Source organism: Oncorhynchus tshawytscha, linkage group LG13 (genome assembly GCF_018296145.1).
Source record: "Oncorhynchus tshawytscha isolate Ot180627B linkage group LG13, Otsh_v2.0, whole genome shotgun sequence".
In the NCBI taxonomy this organism is placed as follows: Eukaryota; Metazoa; Chordata; class Actinopteri; order Salmoniformes; family Salmonidae; genus Oncorhynchus; species Oncorhynchus tshawytscha.
Window position 1 is genome coordinate 34,700,689 of NC_056441.1, and position 26,135 is coordinate 34,726,823.

General features: G+C 43.2%; 1 protein-coding gene across 3 annotated transcripts; it reads right to left on the minus strand.

Moving 5' to 3' along the window:
* On the minus strand, positions 1–26,135 carry LOC112264777 (tenascin-X-like). Of its 3 annotated transcripts, XM_042295587.1 has the most exons (19): positions 26,081–26,135; positions 22,990–23,570; positions 21,167–21,394; positions 20,213–20,701; positions 19,510–19,625; positions 11,734–11,887; positions 11,340–11,618; positions 7,793–10,540; positions 3,934–4,056; positions 3,667–3,810; positions 3,086–3,205; positions 2,650–2,802; positions 2,366–2,508; positions 2,115–2,247; positions 1,859–2,010; positions 1,375–1,471; positions 661–822; positions 298–461; positions 1–151 (listed from the first exon to the last, which is right to left on the minus strand). In XM_042295587.1, the coding sequence occupies exons 2-19, from the start codon at positions 23,381–23,383 to the stop codon at positions 53–55; spliced, it is 5,898 nt and encodes a 1,965-aa protein (XP_042151521.1). In that variant the 5' UTR covers positions 23,384–23,570; positions 26,081–26,135; the 3' UTR covers positions 1–52. The 3 variants fall into 3 exon arrangements, with proteins under 3 accessions (XP_042151521.1, XP_042151520.1, XP_042151522.1); XM_042295586.1 differs by having other exon boundaries at positions 20,213–21,394; XM_042295588.1 differs by lacking the exon at positions 7,793–10,540 and having other exon boundaries at positions 20,213–21,394.

The following is a 26,135-nucleotide window of genomic DNA, read 5'->3' on the forward strand; positions in this document are numbered from 1 at the left end:
TTCATAAAGTGTGCCTCTCTCCCCTTCTCATTTTCTGTCCACCACTTTGTCATTACCCCTGAGTTGGAGGGGTGAAAGATGTTGGTCTGAGCTTCATCTCAGTGAAAGGGACGGAATAATCCTTGCCTTTCCAGGCAGTCCAGATCAAACCCTGAGACACAAAGAGACAATTAGGTTAATAAACCACCCCAAAAATGTAACTGATTGTAGTAGCTGACTTAAATTACTTGACTTAGATTCATTTGATGATTTAGACTCTGAAATAGTGAAATGAGGTATGAAGTCAGCTGGGATTACCTGGTGATTGACATTGGTGTCGTAGAGGCCATTAAGGTTGGCCTGGTGGCAGTTCTTATACCACCAACCCCCCCTATAGGACATGGCGCAGCGAGTGATGAAAGGCGCAGGGTCTCTGTCTCTGGTAGAGAACATGCGTCCGTTGTGGTAACTCATAGAGTCACCTACCGGGACGAAAAAGGAGAGAGGGAAAGGGGAAAAGGGAGATCGAGTGGAAAGACGGATGGCAGGCGGGAGGAGGGGAAAACAGTAGGTGTGGAATAGAGGGAAAAGGAGAGGGAATAAACTATGGGGTTTAATGATTATGTGGAGATATGCACAATAAGAGGTCAATCATGTTTAGTGGACAGATTCTGTTCATACCTGCTGTACCGCTGTACCCAGACACTTTGAGAGCGTAGTTCTTCCTAACAGTGTCCACTGTGAATGCAGAGTACTTGGCAAACACGGATTCGTCCCCTGCACGGAGGTCCACACGTAGGGTCATCGGTGCCATGCTGGTTAGATTGTGTAGGTTCTCATTACCTATATACGGATAGAGATGAGTGGGAAAGAAGGTGTTATAGCACACACACAAAAATGCTTACTGCCAAGCCAACTGTAGTAAACTATATGTATTGCCTCTAGGGGGCACCAAAGACTATTTTCATCAGATCTGCGCAGTAGAGCATGATGCCCCTCAATGTTAGAATAGTGGATACTGTGCTGCCCGCGCTAATGCTCAACCAATTGCTCCAATAATAGTGAAAGGACTTAGTGATAGGCCCTCTGCTACTGCTCTTGGTTTTCCTTCTGTTTGTGCACCAATAGTGCCAGTAGTCTGCTTTTTTTCTACCCTCTTGCCATACGTTTCCACATTAAATTGATCCTTCTCATCTGGCACTGCACTGTTTCATTTCTCTGCCTAGCAATGGGTCTATTTACCGAGTTGATCTGTCACCAGGGCTTGCGCTGTTTACGTAAAAGTGACATGGTTTAGCTTTTGCGTCGTCAATATAGCCGTTCCGTTTGATGTTACGCTGGTACACTGCTGCTGAAGCGGGTGAAAACAAACTTTGCGTGACAAATGACTCTCACCCAGCCAAAATTCCCCACTCAGTTCTCCAAATCCTTTGCTGTAGTTCTCCCAACCTTGGAAGAAGTCAGTTTTCCCATCCATCCTTCTCTGGAAGACCTGTAACACACACACACACACACACACACACACACACACACACACACACACACACACACACACACACACACACACACACACACACACACACACACACACACACACACACACACACACACACACACACTCATACAGCTGACATATACCATGCTAAACCAACCCTTAACATGTCAGTTAAAGTGAAATACCACTCTTTTGTTTTGTTAGTTCCCTGTTGATACCGTCCCAACATTTTCTGCATGTCAGCAATCACGTTTTCAAGATAGACTTATATCTTGACAACTTGACTGCTGACATGCAGAAACCTTTTTGGGGACTGTATCGACAGTTTACTAATGAAATACCAAAAGATCATTTTTGTGTGGTCTCACAATCATCTTCTCTTACCGTCCAGCCGCCTCCATCAGTCACCTGGTCGCAGTAGACCAACACTGGTTTTCCCTGCCTTCCATTGGGGAAGATCTCCACCTCTCCAGACTCATGCATCCCGTTCAGCAGCTCCTGGGAACAGTCACTTGGGAAGGGGTACCGGAGATTCCCTGAGAGAGAAAAAAATCAAAGAGAGAGACCAACTTTATGAAACTGCGCTTTCGATGTACTTATTTAATTTGTTCAGTTTAGTCAAATATATTTGGCCACTTACCTGTGGTGAACTCAGTGGAAATTGCAGCAGTATAGCTCCCTCCCCTCTCTCCCTGTAGCTGCACGGTGTACTTGGACATGGGATGCAGCCTGGTCAACTTGAACTCCGTTACTGTGGAGTCAATGGTAACCTCCTGTTGAGAAGTTAAAAGGTATCTGTCTAGACCAGTGTTTGTTGTATTTTGTCCTCGTGTGCTGTACTGAATAAAATAGAATGTGTGTCTGTCTCCACCTTTTTAATCAGTTCCTTACCTGCATCTCCTGTCCCTCCGTCTGATAGGTCAGCTTGTAGCTTCCCACAGCGGCAGAGGGCGGTTTCCACGTCAGCAACGCTGAGCGAGGAGTCACCTGACTGGCCTTCAGGTCACGCGGGACTTCCCCGTCTCCCCCAGATCCTGCCAGAAGGACATGGACACAATCACAAGAACCTCAGTTGTGGGATTCAATAAAAACAGCAGCCTTCCTTTTCTTCTCTGTCTCGGGTGAGTTGATTGTTTAAAGCATTAGGGTAGTTTGAGAGTGTGTGCCGGACTGACCACTGGTGGTGGTGAAGACGGTGATGGCGGCAGGGCCATCCAGGTTGCCCAACTGACTGGTGACCGTGACGGTGTACATAGTGGAGCCCTGCAGGTCCTTCAGCTGCTGCTCGGCCGCGTTGCCCGACACAGTGATCTTCACATCATCTGACCCTTAGTTGACACAGAAACAAGTAAGCGGCAAAGAGAGAGCAGGTGAGTGGCAGGGGAGAGAGGTAAGGCTTCAGGATTGAATTTATTTCTCAGTATTTATATTGTAATGCTGTAGGGGTGGTCATAAACTGGCTGGCCAATACAAGTATTATGATCTCATCTAGAATGACTGTGGCCTGTGAAAGCTCCAACTGGGAAGGGAAATGCTCTAATATGGCTAGGGGTTTTAAAAAGTCCCACAGGATATTGTTGTAATGAATATCCAACCTGTGATACCCGTTACCTTTTTCAGAGCCATAAACTATGACGTAGCGGTCAACCGTTGCCAGTGCTGGTCGCCATAGCAGCAACGCCTTGGTGTCTGTGACATTAATGGCCTGGAGAGTCGTTGGAGGGTCAGGGACTAAGATGGGTTTGGGTTGTGAAGAAAATGAAGGCACGAGAAAGTGAGCGTTAGTTATCACAGTGTGAATTCAAACCCCTTTGATGTATCATTGGATTTCGCAACATATGGAACATAAGAATCTCATTCTTGCTAAATAAATAAATAAAGCATTTAGACATTTTAATTGAAGCAGTTCCAGAATAGACCCTTTGAGAAAATATGAAAATGCACAGATCTTTCCCAGATCCTGCACCTGCTAGAACCATTATCAGAACACAGAACCCATTGAAGAACACACACGAAAGTAAGGAACAAAACACACATCATTCATGTGGTTTTTAATGCTTAATTTAAATTCGTTGGCCGAGACATCACAAAGGACCCCCCAAAAAAATGGACGTTGATAGTCTTGATAATTTACTATAATTTATAATCTGATAACTTCCTGTAAATTAACTGAAAGTCAACAGTAAACTTACGTGTCATAACCAGGTCTTTGATTGCATCGCTCTCGTCCAGTCCAAGGACGGATATCACACTGACCTCATAGGAGGACCCCGGAGAGAGCTTTGACAGTGCCAGAGTGGAATCCCCAGAGTCCACCATTACTGAGACAGGCTCCCCTGAAATAGAGCGGACAAATTGCGAAATATGAAGTGTTTCTACAGATGTAAAGAACACACAATGAAGTGACGTGGCTCAACAGTCCGGATGTTGACTTCCAGAACATCTGTGTAAGGTCCTACCTTCCTGTGTGTGAGTGTAGGTGACCTTGAAGCCACTCACTGGACTTTTTGGCTTGGTCCAGGATACAGAGAGAGACGTCTCAGTCACTTCACTGAAGACAAGACCTGAGGGAAGCTCTGGGCCTGGGCATGGCATGGGAAGGATATGTGTGATTGAGAGCGAAAAAGAGTAATGAAAGAAGGAAAAGGATATAGAAAGACAAATAAAAACAGGAAGAAAGACATAAAAGCAAAGAAAGACAAATAAAAACAGGAAGAAAGACATAAAAACAAAGAAAGACAAATAAAAACAGGAAGAAAGACAAAAAAACAAAGAAAGACAAATAAAAACAGGAAGAAAGACATAAAAACAAAGAAAGACAAATAAAAACAGGAAAAAAGACAAAAAAACAAAGAAAGACAAATAAAAACAGGAAGAAAGACAAAAACAAAGAAAGACAAATAAAAACAGGAAGAAAGACATAAAAACAAAGAAAGACAAATAAAAACAGGAAGAAAGACATAAAAACAAAGAAAGACAAATAAAAACAGGAAGAAAGACATAAAAACAAAGAAAGACAAATAAAAACAGGAAGAAAGACATGAAAAAAAGAAAGACAAATAAAAACAGGAAGAAAGACATAAAAACAAAGAAAGACAAATAAAAACAGGAAGAAAGACATAAAAACAATGAAAGACGAATAAAAACAGGAAGACAGACATAAAAACAAAGAAAGACAAATAAAAACAAGACGAAAGAAAGGAAGGTAAAAATAGTGGACTTGGAAACAGAGCTTACAATACATCTGAGAAACAGAAAAGGTAGACTTGAGGAGAAGGTAAGTCATTACTACATGTGTGGAGAAGTAATAGATTAGAAGGTCAATATCAGTGGAGGCTTCTGAGGGGAGGACAGCTCATAATAATGGCTGGAACAGAGCATATGGAATGGCATCAAACCATGTGTTTGATGTATTTAAAACCATTCCACTAATTCCGCTCCAGCCATTTTCACGAGCCCGTCCTCCCCAATTAAGGTGCCACTGACCTCCTGTGGTCAGTATGCCCTAAACTGTAGGTGCACCCATACTTTACTCACGCTGTTATTATTAGTGCTCCAATGAGTTTGTGTATATATGTACAGTGCAAACATATATACAGTATACGCAGTACAGCATATACTAAAACAGACAAATGTGTCACTGTTAAATGCAGATGTTGGACCCTGGAAAGCAGCAAGGGAAAAGGATGAGATATTAATGTTGAGCTGGTCTTTTGATCCTGAAAAAAAAAAGTTGTCAGGAAAGAGAAAATTAAAATAGTTATAACAGAAGAAAGGAAAAATCTTAAGATGTTGATAACAAATACAGTTTACTGCTAATTGTTTTAAATACACGAATAAGAGAGATAAAGCAAGATACATTTCTAAGGGATAAGAAATGTGTTGACCAACAGATTTTCAACCTTGAGTGAGCAGAAGCCTGCCATAATGATTCCAAATAACATTTGAGACCTCACCCTCTGAAAAAATAAATAAATAAAAAACGTTTAAAAAATTGTTAACCTTGTGGAATTTAAATATTTTCTTCTTCTTCTTTTTTTCAATATAAAAAAGACTCATAGGATTAAAATCTGTACATTTCAACTTAAGATCAGGAAAAACCATAGAGACCAACCATGGTCTTACCCTGGGTTTTGTGAGTGATGAAGGGAGCCAAATGAAGGTTGCTGACTTAAAGCTTACCCTAAGTGAGAGAAGATCAGACCAGCAGTGAAGGACGGTTGTGGCTGAATGATTCAATGTCTCATGAATATCAGAGTAATTTTCATTGGTACAGTGCCTTCAGAAAGTATTCACACCATTTTACTTTAAAAAAACAACATTTTGTTGTGTTACAGCCTGTATTTAAAATTGAGTAAATTGAGATGTTGTGTCACTGATTTACACACAATAGCCCATAATGTCAAAGTGGAATTTTTGTTTGTAGAACATTTTAGAAAGTCAAAACAATTGTCAAAATGTGCCTAACATGTCATATAATAAGTTGCATGGGCTCCCTCTGTGTGTTTAACGTGATTTTTGAATGACTACCTCATCTCTGTACCCACACATACAATTATCTGTAAGGTCCCTCAGTTGAGCAGTGAATTTCAAACACAGATACAACAACAAAGACCAGGGAGGTTTTCCAATACCTCGCAAAGAAGGGCACCTATTGGTTAATGGGTAATCAAATTTTAAAAGCAGACACTGAATATCCCTTTGAGCATGGTGAATTTATTAATTATACATTGGATGGTGTACCAATACACCCAGTCACTACAAAGATACAGGCGTCCTTCCTAACTCAGTTGCCGGAGAGGAAGGAAACTGGTCAGGGATTTCACCATTAGGCCAATGGTGATTTTAAAATGGTTAGAGTTTAGTGGTTGTGAAATGAGAACTGAGGATGGCTCCACAACATTGTAGTTACACCATAATACTAACCTAAATGGCAGAGTAAAAAGAAGGAAGCCTGTACAGAATACAAATGTTCCAAAACAAGAAACGGAATACAGCTATAAGCACAGGCAAAATCCTAGAGGAAAACCTGGTTGTCTGCTTTCCAACAGACCCTGGGAGACAAATTCACCTTTCAGCAGGACAATAACCTAAAACACAAGGCCATATATACACTGGAGTTGATTACCAAGACGACATTGAATGTTCCAGAGTGGCCTAGTTACAGTTTTGACTTAAATCGGCTTGAAAATGGCTGACTAGCAATGATCAACAATCAACTTGACAGAGTTTGAAGATTTTTTTTTAAACAATAATCCTGGTGTGCAAAGCTCTTAGGGACTTCCCCAAAAAAGACTCACAGCTGTAATCGCCGCCAAAAGTGCTTCTACAAAGTATTGACTCAGGGGTGTGAATACTTATGTAAATGAGATATTACTGTATTTAATGTTCAATACGTTTGAAAAAAAAAAATCTAAAAACATGTATTCACTTTGTCAATTTGCGGTATTGTGTGTAGATGGGTAGTAAAAAAAAAAGAAGATTTCATCCATTTTGAATTCAAGCTGTAGCACAACAAAATGTGGAATAAGTCAAGGGGTATGAATCCTTTCTGAATGCACTGCGTGTGCTTAACACATGGATGTGTTTGTGTTGACATACTGTACATGTACAAAATGGAAAACACAGGCTGTATATGATATGTCGTATTTGGACCAGGGAGACTATGTGTTTATTGTGTAAGATGTGTCACTGATCAAAAAGCTGGATCTGCAACTGTTACAAATGCAATGATTATAGATTACATTTCGGAAATGACATTTGTTGATGGGACGCACTTCAAATAAGTTTCCCAGTAAACAACTGCCCATTTCCCCCTGTGTGTTTTTGCAATCATACCTTTTTTTCCACAATGCACCCAGTATGAACACCACACATCACAGTTGCACGCATCACTGCACAACATGGCATAAACAAGGGGTTAACATGAAATGCAATTGATTAGCACATATATGCATGGTTATTTGGTCATTGCATATTTTGCAATTAAAGCTTTGGACATTGCTTTAATTAAAAGCCCCCGGTTGTCAAAGACAAACCAAAAGAGACACAGCTCACGGTATCAATAAGCAGATGATGCAAATGAACAGCATACGTGATGAGGTACTGTAATTCAGGAAGTTACAGTATCAAGAGTGTGACGGCTGGCTCTTGATATGGATATGGATCAAGCAGTGGTGCAAGTGTACCTCACCTAAAACGGTGTGAGGATGCATCGGCATCTACCTTGGGTGTCTGGAATTACTAGCCAAGTCCTGTATTTGAACGATAATGAATAAACCCTTGTAGAGGTTGGAGAGTTTAAACTATGGCCGGTACCTGTGCTGACGATGAGTCGGTGTATTTTGGAGCGTAGTCCGGGACCCTTCCCAAACACGGACAGGGAATAGCGGGTCTGTGGATGGAGATTCTGGAATCGGAATGAGCGAGCTGACCCCGGAAGGACTTTGGAGAACTTGATTGTACCACCGTCGCCAACTTTAGCCGTAGCATTACTGTCGCTGCTCTGTCTTTGGTTATCACTTTTGCTATTGGTAACAGTGTTCTCCTCCCCGCCCTCCTTACCTTGACTCACCCCCATTTCACTTTCCTCCTCATTCCCATTGTTCTCCTTCTCAGTTTGTCCCTCCGCCTCCCCTTCCTCCTGCCTATCCTCCTCTGACTCGCTCTCCTCCTCTTCCTCTTCCTTCTCCTCCTCTTTCTCTGCCTCGTTCTTACTTCCATGCTCTTCCCAGGTTACTATGAAATTTCTGTACATCCCCTCTGGTGCTTCCCAAACGAGTATGAGCCCTCCTGAGGTTATGCTTTGAACCCCCACTGAGTTTAGAGGCTGGCCTGTTTTTCCAGTAGTAGTGACATCTGACCCATTAATCTGGTTTGGGCTGTCTCTTGAGTCAGCGTTCTTACTCACTTGGCTACCTTTGTCAGGATGGCCTGTTTTTGAATCTTGGCCCCTTTGGCTCAAGCTACTGTTATTTCTTATGTGTGTTTGATCTCGTGCTATTTTACCAGCTGTGGCATTTGTTTTCTTGAGGAGAGTTTTGGGCTTTAGGTCTGTGTTTGTGTCATTCTGGCTGGTGCTGTAGGTGCCCTGCTCCCCTGTTTGAGGGGTTTGAACGATGATGCCGTTGTTCCTGTTTGTCAGTTTAGGTGGGAAAGGTCTGCGTATGGGGCCTCTTGATGGATGCCAAGGGGGTATCAGGTTTGTTCGCGTCCTGTTTGGGAATGCTCCCATATTTGGGTGTGGACGGCGTTGCTGCGTCCCCTTTGGAGGTAGACGGCGCAAGGGTGGTGTGCTGCCCAGTGTCAGAGTCCTTGACCTGTTTCGTTCAGTTCCAGACGACACCATGTCAGTTGCCCTGTCCCCATCTCTGCTGATACCATCCTCTGCCACAGCAGAAGGTTCCTCTGAAGTGGATGATGATGATGATGAATAGCCTTTGCCACTGTGTTCTGATTCACTGGAGGACTTTGGTGCTATCTCTGGCTGGGCATCTGAAGGGAGGGTTGAGGATTGTGCTGGGGAAACGGTTAATGTCTTTGGAAACAATAGTTGTCTGTCAGTCATGGGTTGACCCGTACCGGTCTTTGATTCATTTTGTTTTGCGGGAGCTGAAAAAGGTGAACGTGTCCTGTTTTGGAATGGTCTCATATTTAGGTACGGGCGGCGTTGGTAGGGCCCCTTTGGAGGTAGGCGGCGAAAAGGTGGTGAGCCGCCCACTCTCAGAGTCTTTGTCTTGTTTTGTTTGGTTCCAAATCCCCCGTTAGCGGTTTTCGCTCCATCTTTGCTGACTCCCACTTCTGCTACTGCAACATGAGCTTTACCTGAGTATGAGTCCTCAGGGTTGGAGGGAGATGGTCCTTTACCATTTTGTTCTGATTCACTGGAGGATGTTGGTTCCGTCTCTGGTGGGAGGTTGGATGATTGGGTTTGGGGAACAGGCAAAGTCTCTCCATTCGCCACGTCTCTGTCAGTCATAGGTTGACCCATACCGGTCATTGATTCATCATGCTTAGCGGGAGCTGAAGAAGAAAGTGACATGTGGGAAGTAGGTGATACTGGTGAAGAGGAAGTTAGATATGTAGGACTTTGGGTGGTGTGTGGAGAAATGTCATCTGCTTTACTCTGTGTGTGAATGACCCGGTTACGCTCATGAAATGTTGTCTTTGAATGTCCTGCTTCGGACACTTTTAGGGCACCGTCGTCTTTTTCAGCGAAACCCTGCCCTGCTGTGGGTTTACGTTGAACTATTGTGCCATTCAACCGCCCTCCAATGACTCTCTCTCCACGTGTCACATTGACTTTCCTGTGTGTCAATTTAACCTTGTTGACACATTTCTTCCCATTCGGGTGAACCGTCGTATTTCTTTCTGATGTGGTGGTATGCTCCAAACCCTCTGTCCCTGGCCCTGGCTCATTTGTTTCAATCTCTGTATCTTTTTTTCTATCGGGTAAGTCCTTCACTGACGGTTCAGAACCAGATCTTGAAGTGCCATTTACAGGAAGGATCCCGACAGGATATGCCTTTGTCAAAGTTTCATCTTTTTCTCCAAGAGGACTCGTCTCCAGGTTAGTTTCTTTCACAGTTAAGGCTACAGTCTTGTCCCCAACAAAGGGATTCTCTGGTTTAGAGTCCGTATCCAAGGTCTCCTTGACCTTTGGCACCTCCATTGGATTTCTGCTCGTAGGCTTTTTCAGAAGACTGTGACCCACTCTCCTCCCACCCTGGCCGACTCTTGTACCATTAAAACGGATAGAGCCTCCAATGTATGGTTTCCTGGGCAAGGTTATTCTATCACCTGGTTTAGGTATAACCCTGTAGTTTGTGTTGACAAGTGGTCTTGTACTGGTTCTAACAGATGTGTCCTCTTTGGTTCCATTGGTGCCTTTGACTGTCACAGAGCCTGGTCCACTCCAATCCTTCACCCTCTCTGGTTCTTCACCCTTGGCCTTCGTGTTGAGGATGTCCTTCACAGGCTTTGTATTCCCGGCTGAGTCTCCCTCGTGGCTTTCTACTCCCGGTGCTACCGGCATGGTCACCCTGGATATTGTCTTTGTGGATTTTCCTAAAGGCATGAAGCGATTGTTTGGAATCAAAGATAAAACTACAGGAGGGAAGCACTGTTAGATCCAAATGGGAAAGTCACAAATATTATCTTTGAACTGAACAATTCAAAAAAGTATTCTTTCCTACAACACCTGCATTGACATTAGTGCAATAAATAGTTGGCCTATGTGCTGTCCAAACCTGCAGAGAGAAGTAGAAAGATTATTACATATGGTCATCAACACAACCTTGCCATTCACTGTTCGGGTGCTGAAATATTCAATGTTGTGAGTTAAGTGTGTGCTACTATTGTCGAGAAAGAGAGTAGCATTAGTCATACAAAAGAAAGAAAGAAAAGGAGAAGGTATTTTACGAAGAGAGATCAGCTTAGCTCCATGAGGAGGTTTTATATTTGACATAAATTCATTTCAATCTAACATTTTAATTTCACTTCCAATGACCTTCTCGATTGAATAATGACGTGTCTAGACATGTTCACTTTAGTGGGATAACACATCACAGGAGCAGGGCTGGCCTCCCTTGCATATTCACATTGCCAGGGAATCCAATTTGTTTCAGAGATTTCTCTCTTTTTAAACATAGTGATGACGTTCTCTCTCTCCTGCTTCTTCTGCTTTAGTTCACAATATCTTTGTTGTTTCATGACTGTATGTTTGTGCAACTCCCTTATCTCAAAATATAGTATTATAATCTGACCCACTTAATCAAGATCGCTTCTCATACAATCTTGTCCCTGGACCTTTTCATATACAATGTAGTAAGTAAGGTAAGCAACCCCCTCATCCAATAAAACTCACCAGGAGTGACTTGGACTGTTGCTGGCTTGCTCTCGATCCCGCCTTTTTCAGCCACTAATGTGATGTCATACAAATGTCCCGGGTCCAAACCGTCAATCTGGGCAGAGTCCCTCTCAGGGGGCAGGGTCAGGTCTTGTCTTCCCTTGGCTGTTCCGTCTGTCTGATTGGGTGTAACAGTTAAGCGATACCTGTCGATGTCTCCTTGCGATTGTTCCCATTGGACAACGGCAGATGTTGTGGTTGTCTTCACAACTTGAAGGTTTGTGGGACCAGAGATAACTGGGAAAAGCAGTTGCGGGGGGGAGAGAACAACTTTGCATTTATGTCTATCGATAACTGAAGTAGAAGATGATCATGATAATAAGGGGATACAAAATAGGCTTTCCTGACTCACGAGTGGTGAATTCTGCTGTGCTCTCAGCGCCCATTCTCCCATCTATTTCTCCATTGATTGTCACCGTGTACGCCTGCCCGGCCGCCAGGCCTGTTTGGGTGTAGGCCGTGAGCTTGCCTCCAACCTGAGATGTTATCTGTTGATCGCCCTCTTTCTGTGTGGCACAGAAAATGATCAAGTCAATGTTAGAACAGATATCATGAGGATTGATAATCCCTTTTCCTTCACAGGCCTACTGGTATTTCAGTTAATTTGTTAAAGTAACTGTAGTTAGAACCTGTTAAAGATGATATGGAATGGGTGCATGTATGCTTACCAGCAGGGGGAGTAGGCTGACTTACAAATTCTGTCATGCTGAGCCTACTCTCTAAAATTAGTAACTGGACTCATATTTATTAATGATCATATTACTATTTTCTTGGCACTGAGATAAACAGCCTCATATTCCAATGATGTAGTAGTAGTAGTATTGTGAAAATAATAAATGATTAACGTGTCAGGGGGGAATCCAGGTGATCACTAAGCTTTGAGAACTGTTGTCAGCCTTTCACGTTCCAACTCTCACAATTTCCTTCATTGATATGTGATCATTTGAGAAACCAACTGAGGAAATATGCTATTAAAACCCGAAACAGTATCAGGTTGTTATTCTTCAACCTATGTGTTGGAAGACGACCATTATTTCCATTCATTTAAAAGCAGTAGTTTCAGGTTTTACTCAATTACTCCAATATGGGGGTGTTCTCCAAGGTTTTTCACAATGGTGTAATATATTCTCTCATATGGGAAATGGAGCCCAGCTGGGTTGCCAGGTTGCCCAGCGTTGACCTACAACAGAGTGCGAATGTGATATGCCTCCAGTTTTGAGCGTGTCATTGTGCTTTATCTTGCACAATGTGGGGTTTGTGTCCTGTTTAGTCTGCGTGTGTTGTTTATCTGTAAACATGCGAGATGAATGTGTATCTCCCTCATTCATTCCCTTCCGCTGTGTCACAGCTGCCGACCAGTGAAGTCATTTGTCTGGCCAGGGCCATGTTTTTGACAGTGTTTACGGTTGCCCTAGCAACAAGCATCCCACATCTGCATCTTTTCTTCTCCCTTGCTGTCCACTCTCTCTATCTCCCATTATCCTTCCCTTTCCCTAACTATTGTTGCTATGACTTTGTCCTTTGACTCTCCTATGACTAGTTTAATTTATTCCCTTTATAAGAATATCCTCCCTTCATCCATATTTCTTCTCACACCTACCAATGTCATGTACGGAAAACAGGCTGTTTCCGTTGCTGTTTTGCGGTGAGCTTTTGGAATGCATCCTGGTGCTGATGCTGTGGCCAAACTTCACTCTAGTAACCTCCAATAGTCTCTGTTTTTCACAACAATAACAAAAAATCTCTCTTTTTTTTCCGTCCGGAAACCCTTTTATGAAGAACAACAATCTCATTCACACATTGAACGAGTTCCATTAAGTAGGAAAAAGAGGGTGGTTTAATCTTGTTGCACTTCCCTACTTTTGGTTGTCATTAAGGTGCTTCTCTTTGTTTCAGTGTTGGAGATTAGACTTTTACAGACATGGATACAGCTTCTCTAGAGTGCGTGTGCCTACTGTAATAGCAAGGTCCAACAATATGTGCATGATGAGTATCAATCCAGTTTGTCATTGTGTACATCTGACATCACCCCTCTGTGCAGGTTGGGAGCATATGTTCTATTAAAGGTCCAATGCAGCCATTTATATATTAATATCAAATAATTTCTAGATAACAATTAAGTACCTTACCTTGATTATTTTTTAATTCAAATGGTTAAAAAGAAACAAAAATAGCTCCTTCGCAACAAGCAATTTCTCAAGCAAGATTTTTGCTAGCACTGTCTGGGAGTGGTCTGAGTTGGGAGAGAAACATTGAAAACTAGCTGTTATTGGCAGAGAGATTTGGAACTCTTTCTTATTGCTCTATTAGCTAATTTACCGCCTGGTGATGTCACCACAACTCCATCTCACCAAAACAGGCAAAAATTTCAGGCAGCCTTTTCAACCAGCTCTTACGCTAAAAGGGCATTATCATCATTTTCTAAATTGCACAGTATTATTCCATCCTCATAATGTTGAAATATATATAAAACACAAGAAAATCAAGTTTTTGACTGAACTGGGCCTTTTTTAAGGCACAATTACAGTGGGAGACCTCACATGGCCCGGATATTGTATTAGATCATCACAATGCATGTTCTTTATACATAGTGTCCAGGCTACTGTATGTTAACTGAACTTGAACTCAATAGGAAGTTATTCTGTAATGCAAATCAGCGAAACACTAATAACATCCTATACTCAAAAACATGGAGTACAAAGGCAGCCTTGAATACAATTGGTAGCATATGTCTCTGTGAATCCACTGGAATTCACTTATTGCATCGGTTAGCTACCTTTGATATTGGATACTGGATGTGCTCTTTTTAGTCCACTGATTGATACCATGAGCTGCTGAACAAATTTAATACAACAACACACTTATGTCATGTTATGATGTCCCGTCATATGTTTTACATTTTATGTAAGGCTTTTATATTCATTTTATATTATTATTATTATTATTATTTTATATTGTATCCTCCGTTCTGTGGTTACTATGGCTGTGAATCCCAACCATATAAGTTGAACCAGTATAGAAGTATATCAGCTGAAACTAGTATCTACTGTAGTGACAGTTTGTTAACACCAAACATCATTAAACAGAAACTGGAAAAATGTCCACGGCTATGTCTTTTTGCAAAGCGTTTGAATATCTGCACTTTTACAGGATCTATAAACCTTGCTATGTACTCCAACAGTCCACTAAAGTGTTTTACGCAGTGAAACAATGGTTCTGCCATTTAAAAGTCTTTCAAGGCTGAGTGAAATTAATGACTGAATTTAAAATAGGAAAACACAGGAATCGTGAGTTAAGAGGGATTGAGAGTCATCTGTTTCTGACATGGTCTGAGACTCCCCTGCCAGTAACTTCTGTGATGGACCTCTGCTGCTCAGCTGTCAAACTGTGGTGTGTTACTGTTCCCAAGATCAATCTTTGGATTGATTTATTTGGCATGGAAAACGAAGGGCTCTCTATTCAGTCCATATCGCTGAAGTTCAACGTTACAGTGTAATTGAAATTTAAAGGCAATGTCCAGGCGTTAGCGGAGACTGCATCCACGGTAAAAGCTATATATATCGGCTCAATTCGAAATTACCTTTAAATGACCTTACATATTATCCACTAACGGCAAATAGAGGCAGGCAAATGTAACACTTATCTACCTACTCAGAGCATGTGCTGACATTTTCAACCTCTCCCTGACCCAGTCTGTAATACCTACATGTTTCAAGCAGACCACCACAGTCCCTGTGGCCAAGAATGCGAAGGTAACCTGTCTAAAAGACCATCACCCCGTAGCACTCACATCTGTAGCCATGAAATGCTTTGAAAGGCTGGTCATCAACACCATCATCCCAGACACCCTAGACCCACACCAATTTGCATACCACCCCAACAGATCCACAGATGACACAATCTCTATAGCACTCCACACTGCCCTCTCCCACCTGGACAAGAAGAATACCTACGTGAGAATGCTGTTCATTGACTATAGCTCAGCGTTCAACACCATAGTGCCCTCCAAGCTCATCACTAAGCTCAGGACCCTGGGACTGAACACTTCCCCTCTGCAATTGGATCCTGGAATCCTGACAAGCTGCCTCAAGGTGGTGGGTTAGGCAACAACCCATCCGTCAAGCTGACCCTCTAGACGGGGGCCCCTCAGGAGTGCGTGCTTAGTCCCCTCATGTACTCCCTGTTCACCAATGACTACATGGCCGCACACAACTCCAACATCATCATTAAGTTTGCTGACAACACAACGGTGGTTGGCCTAATCATCGACAACGATAAGACGGGCTGTAGGGAGGAGGTCAGTGACCTGGCATTGTGGTGCCAGGACAACAACCTCTCCCTCAACGACAGTAAGGAAAAGGAAATGGAGGGCTGAGTGCGCCCCCATCCACAACGACGGGGCTGTAGTGGAGCGGGTCGAGAGCTTTAAGTTCATCGGTGTCCACATCACTAAGGAATTATCATGGTCCACACACACACCAACACATTTGTGAAGAAGGCACTCTCGATGCCTCTTCCCCCTTGGGAGGCTGAAAAGATTTGGCATGGACCCTGAGATCCTCAAAAGTTTTACAGCTGCACCATTGAAAGCATCATGACTGGCTGCATCCCCACTTGGTATGGTAACTGCTTGGCATCCGACCGCAAGGCGCTACAGAGGGTAGTGCATATGGCCCAGTACATCACTGGGGCCGAGCTCCCTGCCATCCAGGACCTCTATACCAGGCGGTGTCAGAGGAAGGCTCCTAAAATGATCTCTGCTACTGCACGGCAAGCAGTACCGATGCACCAAGTCTGGAACCAACAGGGCCGTGAACAGATTCCACCCCCCAAGCCAAAGGCATAAGACTGCTAAATAGCTAGTCCGGGTAGCTATTGGTTAACTATATAGCTATCGAATTGAACTCTATTGACTCATCACATACAGTACACTCCTGACACCATTTATTATCTATCCGGTTGCCTAGTCACTTTATGCCTACCAAAACTGGCTTCAGAAAGTATTCACACCCTTTTACTTTTTCCACATGTTGTGTTACAGCTTGAATTTACAATAAATTAAATTGAGATGTTGTACTACTTATCTCTGCACCTGTACATAGCCCATCCGATCTACCTCATCCCCATACTGTATTTATCATTTATTTTTCTCCTTTGCACCCCAGTATCTCTACTTGCATATTCATCTTCTGCACATTATACCATTCTAGTGTTTAATTGCTATATTGTAATTACTTCGCCACCATGGCCTATTTATTGCCTCACCTCTCTTATCCTACCTCATTTGCACATGCTGTATATATACTTTTCTACTGTATTATTGATTGTATGTTTGTTTATTCCATGTGTAACTCTGTGTTGTTGTATGTGTCTAACTGCTTTGCTTTATCTTGGCCAGGTCGCAGTTGCAAATGAGAACTTGTTCTCAACTAGCTTACCTGGTTAAATTAAGGTGAAATAAAAAAAGAAAGAAACAAAACATCTACACACAATAGCCCATAATGTCAAAGTTGAATTGTGTTTATATAACATTTTAGAAATTAATAAAAAATGAAAAGTTGAAATATCTTGAGTCAAATAAGTCTTCAACCCCTTTGTTACGGCAAGCCGAAATAAGTTCAGGAGTAAGAGTTTGCTAAACAACTCACATAATAAGTTGCATGGACTCTGTGTGCTGTAATAGTGTCTAACGTGACATTTGAATGCCTAACCTAATTCATCTCTGTACCCCACACATACAATTATCTGTAAGGTCCCTCAGTCGAGCAGTGGATTTCAAACACAGATTCAACTACAAAGACCAGGGAGGTTTTCCAATGCCTCGCAAAGAAGGGCACCTATTGGTAGAAACAGACAGACATTGAATATCCTTTTGAGCATGGTGAAGCACTCTGTATAGAATGCATTCAGAAAATATTCAGAGCCCTTGACCTTTTTCAATTTTACAGGTACAGCCTTATTCTAAATTTAAGGTACAGCCTAAATGTACAGGTACAGCCTTATTCTAAAATGGATTAAATCAATACACTTTCTCGTCAATCTACAAACAATACCCCAAAATTACAAAGCGAAAACAGTTTTTTTGAAAAATTAGCAAATTTATAAAAGCTAAAAATACTGAAATACCTTACTGGCATACAGTTCAAGTTTTGATTTGATTTGAGACGATTTGATTTGAGATGTTCGATCGGTTCAAGCCCGGACTCTGGCTGGGCTACTCAAGGACATTCAGAGACTTGTCCCGAAGCCACTGCTGCGTTGTCTTAGCTGTGTGCTTAGAGTCATTGTCCTGTTGGAAGGTGAATCTTCGGCCCATTTTGAGGTCCTGAGCGCTGTGGAGCAGGTTTTCATCACGGATCTCTCTGTACTTTCCTCGTACATATTTCTCTTGATCCTGACTAGTCTAGCATTCCCTGCCATTGAAAAACATAACCACAGCATGATGCTGCCACCACCATGTTCCACTGTAGGCAGTGGTGTAAAGTACTTAAGTAAAAATACTTTAAAGTACTACATACAGTTGAAGTCGGAAGTTTACATACACTTTAGTTGTAGTCATTAAAACTCGTTTTTCAACCACTCCACAAATGTCTTTTTAATAAGCTATAGTTTTGGCAAGTCGGTTAGGACTTCTACTTTGTACTTGACACAAGTAATTTTTCAAACAATTGTTTACAGACAGATTATTTCAATTTTAATCACTATATAACAATTCCAGTGGATCAGAAGTTTACATACACAGCTTGGAAAATTCCAGAAAATTATGGCATGGTTTTAGAGCCTCATTTACATAACTTGAGTCAATTAGAGGTGTACCTGTGAATGTATTTCAAGGCCTACCTTCAAACTCAGTGCTTCTTTCCTTGACATCATGGGAAAATCAAAAGAAATCAGCCAAGACCTCAGAAAAAAAATTGTAGACCTCCACAACTCCTCGGGAGCAATTTCCAAATGCCTGAAGGTACCACGTTCATCTGTACAAACAATAGTACGCAAGTATAAACACCATGGGACCACGCAGCTGTCATACCACTCAGGAAGGAGACGCGTTCTGTCTCCTAGAGATGAACGTAATTTGGTGCGAAAAGTGCAAATCAATCCCAGAACAACAGCAAAGGAACTTGTGAAGATGCTGGAGGAAACAGGTACAAAAGTATCTATATCCACAGTAAAACAAGTCCTATATCGACATAACCAATCCCTGTGTTCTGCAAAAGGAACAGGGATTGGACTGCTGAGGACTGGGGTAAAGTCATTTTCTCTGATGAATCCCCTTTCCAATTGTTTGGGGCATCCGGAAAAAAAGCTTGTCCGGAGAAGACAAGGTGAGCGCTACCATCAGTCTTGTGTCATGCCATCCTGAGACCATTCATGTGTGGGTTGCTTCTCAGCCAATGGAGTGGGCTCAATCACAATTTTGCCTAAGAACACAGCCATGAGTAAAGAATGGTACCAACACATCCTCCGAGAGCAACTTCTTTTGGGATTCAGTTCATTTGCATGGCAAAGAGGGACTTTGCAATTACTTGCAATTCATCTGCTCACTCTTCATAACATTTTGGAGTATATGCAAATTGCCATCATACAAACTGAGGCAGCAGACTTTGTGAAAATGAATATATCTGTCATTCTCAAAACTTTTGGCCATGACTGTATATAGTCAAGTTATCGTTACTCGCTGTGTATTTATTCCTCGTGTTATTTAAAAACTTTTTTTTCTATCACGAAGCATGTGACAAATACCATGATTTGATTTGATTTGATTAGAAGCCACAGGAGTCAATGTCTTTTTCCACGAGAGGTTTTTCTTTACTCTATGCCACCATTGAATTCCCTTGGGCTTTCAGGGACATTTTAGGCAAAAGATTTGGGGATTTGTCATGGAAATAACACACCACCATGACCTTTTCAACATTTGCCCCCAAAACAAGTCTTAAAACCTGGAATGAGAACCGGGCTTCCTGCCATGAGAGCAACCTTCTGTTCATTTTGGTGACTGTTCATTCTCAGCTAATACATCTGTTGTCTAACAGTTGTTTCTCAAGTTCAGTTTACTTTGTGCTTTAGTTAGGACCCAGACTCACAACTCCATAAGAACTTGTGAATAGAGTGTGTAGGATGTTGTTACCTGGCTGGCGAAGGTGACGTGGTAGGTGTCATACTGGACTGGAGGTGGGGTCCAGAAGAGGGTGACAGAGGATTCAGTGACGTCCTTGGTGTTGAGCTGGGACACACCAGACATGGCTAGAGACAAGGGGCGGTAGGTGCTTAGTTCCAGTCATTCAAGCCAACAATGTCATGCAATGTTTACCGCGGAATTGATTTTAAAGGCAATAAGGCCTCCTTTTGACCAGCTGTCACATTTCCCCCATTTAACTGTAAAGTCAATGTAAATGTAAGTCCATGTGTAAGTAACATCAGGCTGCAACATATGGTAGAGGTCTACATACAGTCATTGAACATTTCTAACAGTATGTCGACTTGGATAGAAGTGAATACTATATTTCCATTTGACTCATTTAGCAGACGCTCTTCTCCAGAGTGACTCACGGGAGCAATTAGGGCTAAGAGCCTTGCTCAAGGGCACACCGGCAGATTTTTCACCTAGTCAGCTCAGGGATCTGAACCAGGGATCTGAACCAGGGACCTTTCGGTTGCTGGGCCAACGCTCTTAACCGCTAAGCTACTTGCCGCCCTATATGCCACACTGACTGAACACTGATGTATTAGTACTGCCCTGTGGCTAACACAGTGTGCCCTCTGTTTCACTGGACAATATAAAAGCCAAATACAGCCGAGAGTGTTTTATGGAGAATATTTGGATGACTTACCGGTGCCACAGTCAGCTCCAGTGAACCCAGCTTCACACTGGCTGCAGTCCGGGATGGCGAAACCACGGCGACACACACACCTCCCCTTCACACAGCGCCCTTTGTTGCTGCAGTTATCGGGACAGCCCTTAGCGGCGCAGTCCTGTCCGCTGAAGCCCACTTCACACACGCACTTCCCGCTCACGCACCTTCCCTTGTTGCTGCAGTTATTGGGACATGCTTTGGCGGAACAGTCCGGCCCTGTAAAGCCGCTATCGCAGACACACTGGCCGTTCACACACTTTCCACGGTTGCTGCAGTTGCCAGGGCAGGACTTGGTAGAACAGTCTGGCCCTGTAAAACTGCTATCACACACACACTTGCCGTTCACACATTGCCCCTTGTTGTTACAGTTACCAGGGCATGCCTTGGTGGAGCAGTCGAGCCCTGTGAAGCCAGTGTTGCACACACACTGGCCGTTCTCGCAACGCCCCTTGTTGTTACAGTTACCAGGGCATGCCTTGGTGGAGCAGTCGAGCCCTGTGAAGCCAGTGTTGCACACACACTGGCCGTTCTCGCAACGCCCCTTGTTGTTACAGTTACCAGGACAGGACTCTGAAGAGCAGTCTGGCCCTGTAAAACTGCTATCACACACACACTTGCCATTCACACATTGCCCCTTGTTGTTACAGTTACCAGGACAGGACTCTGAAGAGCAGTCTGGCCCTGTAAAACTGCTATCACACACACACTTGCCATTCACACATTGCCCCTTGTTGTTACAGTTACCAGGGCATGCCTTGGTGGAGCAGTCGGGCCCTGTGAAGCCAGTTTTGCACACACACTTGCCGTTCACACATTGCCCCTTGTTGTTACAGTTACCAGGGCATGCCTTGGTGGAGCAGTCGAGCCCTGTGAAGCCAGTGTTGCACACACACTGGCCGTTCTCGCAACGCCCCTTGTTGTTACAGTTACCAGGACAGGACTCTGAAGAGCAGTCTGGCCCTGTGAAACCTGGGTCGCACACACACTGGCCGTTCACACACTTCCCCTTGTCATTGCAGTTGCCGGGACAGTCAGACAAACTGCAGTCTGGCCCACTGAACCCTGGGAAGCAGACACACTTGCCATCCTCACAGCGTCCCTGGTCACTGCACTCGTTAGGACACTCTTCTCCCTCCGGCTTGATGGAGCACTCAGTGCCTAAAGCGGGGGTTCGGACAGAGACAAAGAGTAAAACAGTAAGACAACCAGAGTGTAAAAGGAACAACAGAGTGTAAAAGGAATATCAGCCCACAGAGAGAAGCACGAGATTGAACTTCACTCAACTTTCTAGACTCTTCCCTGTTAGTGAACACTATCAACGTTTCCCTTCACTGTGGCAATTGTGATCGAATCAACGCAATATTAACCACTTTCAATGCAACACAGAGAAGAAGAAAAACCGATGCAAGAACGAATCAGAGTAGGATTCTATTGCGCAAGACTCGGGCCATACTCTACACAGGTCGGTGCGGCATAACCAATCAGAGCTGCAGTAGGCCTATATGAAAATAGATCATTGCCATATATGGATCTGTGCCGTTTACTTTGAACTGGACTGTGTTTACAGCTGTGGTCGTGAGTAGATGCGGTTGTTTCGAGATCAAAGAATTATCTGCATGTCGCCACGTGCGCACATTGTGTTCATATCCTTTACTAGTTAGTGAGTTATTAGCCCAGTTATAGATCATTTGTCGTCATCAATAGGGGACTGATTGCTTCCTACAAGAGCACGAAACGTGCACATTTCTAGACATCTTTGAAAGCAAGTCAGGTAAAGAGTTGTTTTTTTTGTCTTAAAGGTGCAGTGTTGTATTTTGAGGTAGTCAATAGACAGAGGGCAGCATCATTTGTCTGATTCTCTGTAGTAATGGTATGGGAATGATAATGGATTTTATTTTGTAAAGTGGTTTCTTGCATCAAACAACACAACAACATTTTCAGTCACCTCCTTGTCTGAAGGACAGGTGGCTAAACAGGTTAATGTCAAGCCCTGCATGTTTTCTTCGTTCAGTCTCATGGAATGTAGGCCCACATTGAACACCACATTGGCTGCTACTGTAGGCGGAATGATAGAACAGCTGTTTTCATGTTAAAATGTTCTGGGATGCATTTTCTCCATTGTTTTTGATGGTAGGCCACTCAGATAGGCCTACGTTATGATCAAGTAGACATATTAGCCTACTTGGACACTGTTAAAACGGTAACTTATAGCAGATACAGCTTCTGTTCACAGTAAACGAGCGCTGGAGGTTGCACAGAATGTTCAAGTTTGCACTCAGCAGATCTGAAATTTACTCTGTGCCACCCCCCAAAAAATGTGAAGGAACGTTGCGAGACTGTATATGATATTTTAAACAGATTAGTGAATAAACTATCCCTGCTTTTGCAGAAAGTGTCCCATATTGAGAGAAGGGTGGAGAGCTAGATTGGGAGGATTGTCTGAGATCACATTGGGCACAAAGTTAGAGCTGGACCTTTTTCTATACTTGCTCTGATTGGTCGAACCCATTAGTAGAGTCCTCATTACTCAGGTCAGTTAGATCATAATATGAGCATGGCTGTAGTCTGCCAGTTTTATAAATGTGATCAGGATTGAGGTAAGTAATGGATCGTGTGCGTGTGCGTGTGCGCACTCAAATTAGAACCAGTTGGGGTATTTCAGCGAGATGAGAGGAACTATGAGGAGATTCTGTGTAATGGTCAAAACCAGACCAATTTGATCAGTGAGTCACCTGGCAGCAGTCCTACTGTACCTTTGCTCTGCTGGGACGTGCAGCAGCCCCCCTCTGGGCCTCCACACTTCTCCCTCAGGGCAGACACCTCCTTCTCCAGCCTCTCCAGACGGTCTCGCAGGGCAGCAAACTCGGCTTCGCACCCGCCTCCGCACGACCCCGGAACCAGTCGGATCCGATGGGTAAGGACTAGAGGGGAACCAGGCTCAAGGTCCAGTTCCTTTCCCTGATTCTGACTGGAGTCCCCCTGAACACATGCCTCAGAGATCACCACTTTGATTGGCTGCCCGCCACCCTCTGGCTTTGTGTTCCTGGGTGCCCTTTGACCCCCAGTCTGCAGGCTCTGGGAACCTGATAGGGTCAGGAGGGCAGGGCAGGCGAGGAGCAGGAGGAGGAAGGATGGGACAAGAGGCATTTTGGGCAGGAAGTCGCCTTCAGGTGGAGGGGGAGGGCAACTCACTTAACAAAATGATTACAGTTATCAAAGACAGGCTGGGGCAGAGGGATGAACTCTGCTGTGGAGGTGCCTACAAGTCAAGGGTTTTTGTCATCAAGGGGTTGCCTTATTCATGTGACTCTGAGGAACGGTCACCACTGTATCCCTGGGAAACAAGACAGTTCAGAATAAACATTCACCTGAATTCATGTAAGCACAACAACTATCACAGTGGCTATAGTGAGCTGGAATAGCCTTCTAGTTGTTTATGGCCCTGTCAACACACCATGTTAGCTTGGAAAAAATGTTTATCTAGAAGAGTAATTCAATATACTCTGTGATCAGTGCGTTCCTATTTTCCTACGGCAACGTGATTGTGGCACATGTGGAACCACAAACTGGTTCTGAACCGTTTGCCATTTGTGAACAGCCCACAGTGAACTGGGCATGGGGTCATCACCTGACTGAACCCTAACCAGCCTATCCTCAGTCCTCTCAGGCATTTTTTCATACCTGCCCGTGTATCACAATATGGAATGCTATGGCTGCCATATCACCAGCCTAATACCTCGACCTGCTATCTGTCCAGTAACATGTGCTATGTATTTTCTAAATGAACTAGGTTAAGTCACAACCTACCTAACATCCCCAGAATGTATATGCACAAAAGTGGATAATGTTCAAATGATCTATGCACACACAGTTCAGCTCAAATGACCAGAGTGGGAAAGCATTAGGAGCAGCATAACGTCATAGCACCTAGAGACTGAGGGAAATAGATCAATAAACAGAGATTTAAAAAAATGAGGGGGCAGTAAAAGAGAATAGGAAACAAAATAGCACCAGGAAATGACAACATGTTATTCAATTGCCGGCAGCCTAGAAAAAGCTTATAAATCGAGGCCCTTGGTGGGCAAATTGCGTTCGTAAAGTATTCAGATACCTTGAATTTTTCCACATTTTGTTACGTTACAACCTTATTTTTTTCCCCTTATCAAACTATACACAATACCCCATAATGACAAAGCAAAAACTGTTTTTTTAGAAGAAATACCCTTCCCCAGATCTGTGCCTCGACACAATCCTGTCTCGGAGCTCTACGGACAATTGCTTTGACCTCATGGCCTGGTTTTTGCTCTGACATGCACTGTCAGCTGTGTGGACCTTATCTAGACAGGTTTGTGCCTTTACAAATGATGTCCAATCAATTGAATTTACCACAGGTGGACTCCAATTAAGTTGTAGAAACATCTCAAGGATGATCAATGGAAACAGGATGCACCTGAGCTCAATTTTGAGTCTCATAGCAAAGGGTCTGAATACTTATGAATATAAAGTATTTCAGTTTTTTATTTTATAATAAACATGATTTTTTTTCTAAAAACCTGTTTTCGCTTTGTCATTATGGGGTACTGTGTGTCAATTGACGAGGGAAAATATTATTTTAATCCATTTTAGAATAAGGCTGTAACGTAACAAAAAGTGGAACAAGTCAAAGATTCCGAATACTTTCCAAATGCACTGTATCTTGTCGGCATGAGGAGACTCACAGACACACATCACTCAGGGATAGATTCACTCAGTCCCTCAGAGCTACACTGCTTCCAGTCCCGCGAGGCTATGTCGCTCAGGGTTTACAATCATATAATATCTCTGGCACGGGGGATACCAAAACTTAACACCAGCCTTACTCGCAGTCACAACATACGGCTAACATCACAGAGTGAGCGAGGTAGGAAGGAGAGGATTAGGCAGAGGAACAGAATACTAAAGTCCACCTAGCTACTACGGTGGCGGTTGCTACTGCGCTAGTTGACTGAACCCAACTCCATGGTGAAGGAAGTTCTGAGGAACTCCACCAACGGAGTTGAGCAGGGGCCAGGCTTTGTGGCTACGGTGCCTACTGCCACCTCTCTGAATGATAGGCTGCATGGAGATTGTTAACAGTGGAACTGGTGTTTCCAACTCTCTGTCATTTCCATCCTGGTCTGGAACTCCGTAATAGACTCAAAAGTACTGACATCCTCCAACGGTTTCCTTACGGATACCTGTCACGGCTGGTAATAAGTCTCTAGTCACAGAAGAAAGGGGTATATTTTACAGCCTCTCTGTCTGCAGATGTCTTAGTCGAATGGACTGTGAAGCGTTTCCGATTGCTTTGCATCCTTTTTTTGGCATCTGCATCACCTTCCCACCTCCCTCCGGCTCTCTCGCATTCAAGCACCCTCAATACACACATTAAAATACACAATGGAATATCAAAACTATTTATGCCAGTCAACACACCTTTTGTAGAGTGGTTTCGGATTGTATAACGGGTAGGGATGGCATGCTTTTGTGCATTGGCACTAGTGACTCACTCTCTTGCATTTGAAGTCTACACAGACACTATGAACGTTTGCAGGGCAAAAGTCATATGGATTTGATCCTACCTATAACATATTTAAAACCGTTCCCTCATGTAGTTATTCAGTACTTACACTAATATGCGTTGCTTACAAATGTACATCTAGGATGCCCAGATCATGTACTCCACTCTACTTTTTTATTCATATAACTAATAATGAATCAATTTCATTCTTATTGATATGAATGAACCATCTTTGGTATTTATTGTCAATATACATTTGAGCATAAAAGCATTGCTAATGTAAAGTACAAATGCATAGGGCTTACCTGGATACTCTGCCTCTCTCCCTGACCAATGTCTGTCAGTCAGTCCAAAGCTCCC